Below are 9,490 nucleotides of genomic sequence, written 5' to 3'. Positions count from 1 at the left end.
CTTCTATAGCTTTTCTTGGACTCTTGATGCATTCGCATATTTACCATTTTAACTAGTTAGTTTAGTTAGTTTTAGCTTAATTTCATTCACTTTCTTTAAAATAAATGAACAATTTTGTGAGTTTTTTATCCATGCATCCAACAAACCAAGAACTAAGTGAAATTTGGCATAATTCATGTAAATGACTCAAGGAGTTTATATATAAGTTGATGTGAATGATTCCCTTAAAAATTATTGCATAAGATGGCAAAACTTTGAGGAAAATTCTTTGGTTTATGGTAGGTGATGGAGCAAGGAGGAAGAAGGGGCGTTGTTGGCTGCGTGTTCAGCAACAACTCCAGCAACAACGCCCAACAAATCAAGCTGCCAGGGAGAAGAAGGCTTGAGAGTTGTTCCTGACGTGTTTTGCCAATAACTTGGGCAACAACGCCAGAAAATCACCAAAGAAGAGGGAGGCACGTTGTTCCTGGCGTGTTTTGCCAATAACTTGGGCAACAATGCCAGGAAGCCACCAAAGCAGAAGGATGGGTGTTGTTGCTGGCGTGTTTTGCCAACAACTTGGGCAACAACGCTAGGCAGCCACCAGAAAAGAAGGATGCACGTTGTTCCTGGCGTGTTTTGCCAATAACTTGGGCAACAACGCCAGGAAGCCACCAAAGAAGAGGCATGCACGTTGTTCCTGGCGTGTTTTGCCAATAACTTGGGCAACAACGCCAGGAAGCCACCAAAGAAGAAGGATGGGCATTGTTGCTGGCGTGTTTTGCCAACAACTTGGGCAACAACGCCAGGCAGCCACCAGAAAAGAAGGATGGGCGTTGTTGCTGGCGTGTTTTGCCAACAACTTGGGCAACAACGCCAGGCAGCTTGACCTTGCCCTCTTCAAAAGAGCATATCTTGAGCTAGAAAACTCCAAATGAGGTGATTTCAGTGGCATTGGAAAGTAGACATCAAGAGCTTTCCAACCATATATCATAGTATGAGATTGGAGTTCATTTGAAGACTCAAAAGCTGGCTTTATTTAGAGCCTCAGAGACTAAGGGCGTTGTCACTGGCGTGTTCACCAAAAACGCCCAGGCAGCCTGACCATGTCTTCTTCAATGGAACATAACTTGAGCTACAGAGATACAATTGAGGTGCTTCCAGTTGCGTTGAAAAGCTGACATTCAGATATTTCCAACCATATATAATAGTCTATAATGAAGCACAAAATTGAAGCTCAAACCAGAGGCAACTTTGGGCATCAAAACTGAGTCAAGTGTTTGGCAATAACTTAGGCCAACAACGCCCAAGTCTGGTGTCCAGGAAATTCAATAGCACATTGCCAATGTGCTGTGAACTGGCATATTTGCCAGTAACGCCCAATTGGGCCAGAATTGATGAAGACTTGCTCTGCTCTCTTTGCTCTCTTCAAAAGGGAAATACTTCCATTCATTGGACCAGGAACTTAATAAAGGAAAAGCTCACATTGCTAATCCAATTGAAGATCTCCAAATAAGTCTTAGGACTAGTATAAATAGAGAAGGAGTTTTGTACTTTAAGGAGGATTTTTTTACTTTTACTTTTTAGACACTTTTACTATTACACTAGCATTTTTACTTTTTTTCTACATCTCACCTGTCTTCTATTTTGTTTTTCTTGCAACTTGGAATTTCAGTTTGAAAGGAATACTTCTTCTTCTTCTTCTTCATTCTTCTCTATACTTAGTTGAATTTTGATCTTTGCCTTTATTGTTGAATTTAGAGCTATGATTCACTAAACCGCACCTTCATTAGGGGGAGGAGCTCTGTTTATTTGAATGGGTTGATGATTCTTCTTTTGTTTATCAATTCAAGTGGTTCATCCAAGAGGAAACTCTTGTTCTTCAAAGATTCAACTACATTCGAGAGAAGGGTTGAATCTACATGAATTATATGGTGAACTTGAGAAAGGAGCCATGTAACTCAGTTTAGAGTTCATCCTTTCATGATTTCTTTGATCAATACACTTTGGGTTGATATGTGAGATGTAACCTCCCTTAGTTGAGATTCTGGAAGTTGTGTGGCCTTGGATTAGAAATTGAACTTCACATCTTCTCATGACCAATTAGATCACGAGAGTGGCAATTGATTGTGTTGAAGAGAAATTGAATTGCCAAGAGATTGGGATTCAATTATTCACAATCCGCCATGGATCTATACCCATGATTGAGAAGGAATTGAGTAACATCAATTCATGACAATTTACATCTCTGATCCCTAATGATCTCTCCATCATTAATTCTCATCTCTTTTGTTCTTTAGTTCTTTGAATGCCCACTACCCAATTTCCTTCTACATTCTTGCAATTTATCATTCTTGCCATTTACATTCTGTTTCTCTATTTCTTGCAATTTACTCTTCTGCTCTTTAAAATTCTGCAATCTTTACTTTCTTGCAATTTATTTTCCATGTCATTTAAGTTTCTTGAAATTTAAGTTTCAGTTATTCACTTTCATTTTCTTTCTCTATTCTAGTTCTTTAAATTCCTTGCCATTTAAATTTTTGCAATTATGTTCAAAAATCACAAATCTCATGAAATCAAAACCATGTTTTCTTGACTAAATATACCATTTAACTAACGTTGCTTAATCCACCAATTTCCGTGGGATCGACCTCACTCTTAGTGAGTTTTATTACTTGATACGACCCGGTATACTTGCCGGTTGCGCGCTAATAATTTATAAATTTTCGCGTATCAAATTTTTGGCGCCGTTGCCAGGGATTGGAAAAGATTGACAATGATTACGTGAATGGTAGTTTAGATTAAGCATTTTTCTTTTCTTTGTTAAAGCCCACTAACTGTTTGATATTTTATTTTGCTAACTATAACTTTACTCTAGCAATAGAGTGTTTCATTTGTGTTGTTGATTTGTGTGTGTTTGTGTATGTCAGAGGCAAGGAGTTTTGATCTTGAAGACGAGAGAACCCTCCGAAGGTTAAGAAGAGAAGCAACAGGAAAAAGGGTCGTTGGTGAGGAGGATTTAGAAGGAGAAGACCAAGTCATGGAGGGCAATTCGCATAACCCCCCTGAGGGAGTTGCCAACAATAACAACCCACCTCAAAGGAGAGTTCTAGCTTCTTACACTTTCCTCAATCCAAGACACTGTGGGAGTAGTATACTCACTCCCAATGTTCATGCACACAACTTTGAATTGAAGCCTCAGCTTATCACTTTGGTGCAAAATAATTGTTCCTATGGAGGAGGTCCCCTTGAGGATCCAAATCAACACCTGTCTATTTTCCTAAGAATATGTGAAACTGTCAAGACAAATGGGGTGCATCCAGATATTTATAAGCTGCTGTTGTTCCCATTTTCTTTGAGAGACAAGGCATCTCAATGGCTGGAGACATTCCCCAAAGAAAGCATCAACACTTGGGATGATTTGATGAATAAATTTCTATCTAAGTTCTATCCACCTCAGAGGATCATCAGGTTGAAAACGGAGGTGCAAACATTCACTCAATTAGATGGGGAGTCATTGTATGAGGCATGGGAACGATACAAAGCTCTGATTAGGAAATGTCCACCTGAGATGTTCAGTGAATGGGATAAACTCCAAAATTTCTATGAGGGGTTAACTTTGAAATCTCAAGAGTCCTTGGATTACTCTGCAGGAGGCTCGCTACAATTGATGAAGACAGCTGAGGAAGCCCAAAATCTCATAGACATGGTGGCAAATAACCAATACTTTTATGCTCATCAGAGGCAACGCCAACCCGTTCAAAAGAAGGGTGTGTTGGAACTAGAAGGAGTGGACACAATCTTGGCACAGAACAAGTTGATGCACCAACAAATCCAACAACAAATGGAAATGATGGCTAAGAGAATAGATGGCCTCCAACTAGCTTCAGTGAGCATAACAAATCAAGCTTCAATTGAATGGGGTCAAAATGAAGCAGGCAATATTGAGCAGCAACAAGAACAAGTTCAATACATGCAAAATACCTCAAGTTCATCTCAAAATGACTTCCATGGTGACACATACAACTCATCCTAGAGGAATCACCCCAACCTGAGGTGGGGTGATAGTCAAAACCATTGGCAGAAGAACAACAACTCCAACCATTCCCGCAACACACACAGCCAAAATCACTCATCTAACAACACTAACCAATACAAGAAACCACAAAACACATATCAACCACCTCACAACAATCCACAAACTCATCAAAATAACTTTCCCGCACCAACATCCAACCCACAAAATTACCACACCAGCCCTGCAAACAACTTCCAGCAACAACAATCTACCCCCATCATACCACCAATTGACCATCATGAAAATAGGATTTCAAGTCTTGAGGCAGCCCTACAAAAAATTGCTCAGTCCACTCAAAACTTGCTCAAAGGGCAAGAGAGATATGAAGCTACCATGAAGAGCCTTGAACGGCAAGTGGGACAATTGGCCAAACAAGCTGAACGGCCAACCAACGTCCTCCCAAGTGATACAGTACCCAACCCAAGAGAAGAATGTAAAGCTCTTCAGTTGAGAAGTGGCAAAGTACTCGGAGAAAGTTCTAACAAGGAAGCAACAAAACTCAAAGAGCAAGACACGGTGGATGAGCAAGATGAAGAAAAGGCATCAACGCCTCAAGAAAGCAAAGGAGATGAAAAGCCACAAAGCAAGACACCCACTCAAAACAGCCACCCCAACAACAAGGAGAATGTGAAGCCACAGCAGGAGAACAAGAATGAAGGGGTGAAAGCCTATGTGCCCAAGCTTCCATACCCAACCAGGATACACAAAGGAACGAAGGATCAACAATTTCCAAGGTTCTTGGAAATCTTTAAGAAACTTGAAATCAACATTCCATTGGCAGAAGCTTTAGAACAAATGCCATTATATGCAAAGTTTCTTAAAGAATTAATCACCAAGAAGAGAAGCTGGCAAGAGAAAGAAACAGTGATTCTCACTCAAGAGTGTAGTGCCATTATTCAAAAGGGACTGCCACCAAAACTCAAGGATCCAGGCAGCTTCTTCATACCATGCACAATTGGGAGTATAGCCATTGATAAATCACTCTGTGACTTGGGAGCAAGCATTAACTTAATGCCTCTTACTATGATGAAGAAAATGATGATAGAAGAGCTGAAACCCACAAGGATGTCACTCCAACTTGCTGACAGATCTATCAAAATACCAAATGGTGTAGTTGAGAACCTCTTGGTGAAAGTAGAAAATTTTATATTCCCAGCCGATTTTGTGGTCCTAGACATGGATGAAGAGGGGAGCAACTCAGTTATCCTTAGTAGACCCTTTTTGGCTACAGCTAGAATAATCATTGATGTGGAAAAGGGAGAGATGATCTTCATAGTACATGATGAGAAAATGACCATAAATGTCTTCAAGGCAATGCGATACCCCACTGAGAAAGAGAGTTGCATGAGGGTTGATATGGTGGATTCTTTGGTTGAAGAAGTATTTGAAACAAACCATCAAGTGAAACAGGAGGAAGTCCAGGATATCCAAGAACAAGAAGAGAACAAATTGGAAGCACCAAAGGAACCAAGTGAAGCCAAGAAAGAAGAGGCACCACAACAATAGTTGAAACCATTACCTCCTCATCTTAAATATACATTCTTTGGTGAAAAGGACAGCTTCCCGTAATCATCAACTCTACACTGAGTGCAGAGGAAGAAGAAAAACTCCTTGTAGTATTGAGAGCTCACAAGGATGCATTGGGGTGGACCATTGATGACTTGAAAGGCATAAGTCCTGCCATATGCATGCACAAAATACTCTTGGAGGAAAATTCCAAACCAGTGGTACAACCTCAAAGAAGATTAAATCCCACAATGAAGGAGGTTGTTCAAAAGGAAGTCCTGAAGTTATGTAAAGCTGAGATTATTTATCCTATCTCCGACAGTCCATAGGTTAGTCCAGTGCAAGTAGTACCCAAGAAAGGGGGGATGACTGTCATTGTCAATGAGAAGAATGAGCTTATTCCAACACGAACAGTGACAGGGTGGATGATGTGCATTGATTATAGGAGGCTGAATGATGTCACACGAAAGGATCACTTCCCCCTCCCTTTCATTGACCAGATGCTTGAAAGGTTGGCTGGTCATGCTTATTACTGTTTTCTTGATGGATATTCTGGGTATAATCAAATAGTGGTTGACCCCATGGATCAAGAGAAGACCTCCTTCACTGCCCCTTTGGAGTCTTCGCATACAGGAGAATGCCATTCGGACTGTGTAATGCCCCAGCTACCTTTCAGAGATACATGCTATCAATCTTCTCGGACATGGTAGAAAAATTTATTGAAGTTTTTATGGACGACTTCTCTATTTTTGGTGATTCTTTCAATGCTTGCTTGCACTATCTTACCCTAGTCTTGAAAAGGTACCAAGAAACCAATTTGGTTTTAAACTGGGAGAAATGCCATTTCATGGTACCCGAAGGCATTGTTCTTGGTCACAAAATTTCAAGAGAGGGTATAGAGGTTGACAAGGCAAAAATAGAAATTATAGAAAAACTTCCTTTACCAACTAATGTGAAAGCTGTTAGAAGCTTCTTAGGGCATGCTGGATTCTATCAAAGATTCATTAAAGATTTTTCCAAAATAGCAAAGCCACTAAGCAATCTGTTGGTGGTGAGCAACCTTTTTTTCTTTGATGATGAATGTAAACATGCCTTTGAGACTCTAAAAGCTAGGCTCACCACAGCACCAATCATCACACCTCCAAGCTGGGGATTGCCTTTTGAACTCATGTGTGATGCAAGTGACCTTGCAATTGGTGTTGTGTTGGGGCAGAGGAAGGAAAAGAAGCTTCATGTTATCTACTATGCAAGTAAGGTATTGAATGAAGCTCAAAGAAATTACACCACAACAGAGAAGGAGTTACTAGCCGTGGTATATGCTTTTGATAAGTTTAGGCAACATTTGATTGGATCTAAAACTTTAGTCTACACTGACCATGCTGCTCTTAAGTATCTTATGTCAAAATAGGATGCCAAACCAAGGCTAATCAGATGGGTACTACTCCTACAAGAGTTTGACATTGAGATAAAGGACAGAAAGGGTAGTGAAAATCAAGTTGCCGACCATCTATCAAGGCTGCCACAAGATGCATGTCAAGACACTTTTCAATCAGTAAATGAAGAATTTCCAGATGAGCACCTCTTGCAAATTCAACACACTCCTTGGTTCGCAGACATGGCCAACTATAAAGCAGGAAGAAGCATTCCACAAGAGTATACAAAGCAACAAGTTAAAAAGCTGTTACATGAGGCTAAGTTATTCTTTTGGGATGAACCCTTCCTATTCAAAAGATGCCCAGATGGAATGATTAGAAGATGTGTGCCAGAGGTTGAGATGAAGGACATCTTGTGGCATTGTCATAATTCTAGCTATGGTGGCCATTTTGGAGCTGAAAGAACTGCTGCAAAGGTGCTTCAAAGTGGTTTCTACTAGCCCTCTATCTTCAAGGATGCTAGAGACTTTGTGAGCCATTGTAATGAATGCCAAAGAGCAGGCGGGTTAACAAAGAAGAATGAAATACCCCAGAAGTTCATTTTGGAGGTGGAACTATTTGATTTATGGGGTATAGACTTCATGGGACCCTTCCCTCCATCCTACACATTCAAATACATTTTGGTGGCAGTGGAGTACGTTTCAAAATGGGTAGAAGCAATAGCCACCACTACATGTGATACCAACGTGGTTTTGCAATTCCTAAAGAGAAACATCTTCACTAGATTTGGAGTGCCAAAGGGACTTATAAGTGATGGGGGAAGCCACTTCTGCAACAAGCAATTAAATTCTCTTCTCCATAAATATGGAGTTACTCACAAAGTAGTCACACCTTATCACCCCCAGACAAATGGGCAAGCTGAACTTGCTAAAAGAGAGCTAAAGAGGATTTTGAAGAAAACTGTGGGAGCAACAAGAAAGGATTGGGTTAAGAAGCTTGATAATGCACTTTGGGCATACAGGACAGCATTCAAAATGCCCATAGGAAAATCTCCATTTCAGCTAGTGTATGGGAAAGCATGCCATCTCCCTGTGGAGCTTGAACACAAGGCCTTTTGGGCCACTAAACTCTTGAATTTAGATGCTCAAGCAGCAGGAAAAAAGAGGTTACTACAACTCAATGAATTGGAGGAGTTCAGACTGGAGGCATATGAAAATGCCAGAATATACAAGGAAAGAGCAAAGAGGTGGCATGACAAGAGGATCTCCCCAAGAACATTCGAACCAGGCCAAAAGATGTTGCTATTCAAATCAAGACTAAAGATTTTTTCTGGGAAGCTGAGATCTAGATGGACTGGTCTATGCACCATCACCAAAGTATCCCCTCATGGCTATGTGGAATTACTTGATGAAACTTCAAAAGAGACCTTCACAGTCAATGGACATAGGGTGAAACCTTATCTTGGTGGCCCCTGGAGCAAGGAAGAGAGTGTGCAACTTTTAGCATGAGCAAGGAAGCTGCATTGTCAAGCTAAGGACAATAAACAAGCGCTTCATGGGAGGCAACCCATGCACAGGAGTTTTCTTTTATTTTTATGCTTTAGTAGTCAATAATGAGAGATTGCATCATATACATCTGAAAAAAAGAAGGGGGTTGAATTAGCATGTAGTGTATGCAAGACACTAAGTTTGGTGTGGCCAACTTTGAAGCAAATGGTAAATTTTAATTTTGTTACAACACTTAGTCACAAACTAAGTTTGGTGTCCTCACATACATAAAAAATGCTAAAAAAAAGAGAGAAAGTGTAGTTTTTTTTAGCATATGAAAGCAATCCTTAGATTTCAATTTTGGTTATTATAGTCAATTCTGTATTAAGATAGCATCATAATTTGTTAGCATAAGTAAAGATACTTCAAGAATCTCAAGGTTTTGGAATTTTGTTGCAGGAAAATGAAAGAAAGAAGTGATGGGGAATCTTGGGAGAGGAGTTCACAGATACACACAAGGAAAAGGAAGTCACATGAGCCTTGGATTTTGTGCATGGGAAAGAGCAACTCAACATGCATTAGCTAGAAGATTCATGTCCCCATGACACAACCAAACCATTAAGACAATGCTTCCACCATTCAAAGTAACGTTGAACCCCCCCCCCCACAACTACAAACACACTTCACTTTGCATTCACATCTATATATACCATCACCATACTTCACCAATCCTTTCATCCGAAAACACTCTTCTTGTGCTTCATCCTTGTTTCACAAACCATGGCCTTTAAGCCACCCGTATCATCTTCATTCCACAACTTCTTTTCAATCATTTTCAAGCCTTCATTTCTTGCCTTAAAATCTATCATTCTAAGCCTCACTCAGCTACACTTCTTGTATGCTTGAGGACAAGCATTGCTTCAAGTTTGGTGTTGGGAAGATTCAGCCATCACAATTCAATGGCCTCATCATCACGAGCTAGGAGGAAGAAAGATAAGCAACCCATGCAAGAGCAACCCACATTTGATGAAAGAAGGTTCAAATCCAAAAACCATGAACAAATCTTT

The 9,490-nt window shown here is 40.3% G+C and overlaps 1 protein-coding gene across 1 annotated transcript; it reads left to right on the top strand.

Moving 5' to 3' along the window:
- Positions 1 to 2,902: 2,902 nt before the first annotated feature.
- LOC107614262 (uncharacterized) lies at positions 2,903 to 5,563 on the top strand. Its single transcript, XM_016316490.2, has 3 exons — positions 2,903 to 3,505; positions 3,722 to 3,917; positions 4,470 to 5,563. The coding sequence occupies exons 1-3, from the start codon at positions 2,903 to 2,905 to the stop codon at positions 5,561 to 5,563; spliced, it is 1,893 nt and encodes a 630-aa protein (XP_016171976.2).
- Positions 5,564 to 9,490: the final 3,927 nt, after the last annotated feature.

This window comes from Arachis ipaensis, chromosome B1 (assembly GCF_059453495.1).
Source record: "Arachis ipaensis isolate K30076 ecotype BB chromosome B1, ASM5945349v1, whole genome shotgun sequence".
NCBI lineage: Eukaryota > Viridiplantae > Streptophyta > Magnoliopsida > Fabales > Fabaceae > Arachis > Arachis ipaensis.
The sequence above is the reverse complement of the archived record's forward strand: the minus strand, read 5'-3'. Positions and strand labels throughout refer to the sequence as shown.

Excerpts from the sequence above, each read along its gene's own strand:
- LOC107614262 (XM_016316490.2), top strand. The coding sequence starts at position 2,903 with ATGTCAGAGGCAAGGAGTTTTGATCTTGAAGACGAGAGAACCCTCCGA. Across the intron at positions 3,506-3,721 it reads ATGGGGAGTCATTGTATGAG|AGGCAACGCCAACCCGTTCA; the intron begins GCATGGGAACGA and ends TATGCTCATCAG. Across the intron at positions 3,918-4,469 it reads ATGGGGTCAAAATGAAGCAG|TACCCAACCCAAGAGAAGAA; the intron begins GCAATATTGAGC and ends CAAGTGATACAG.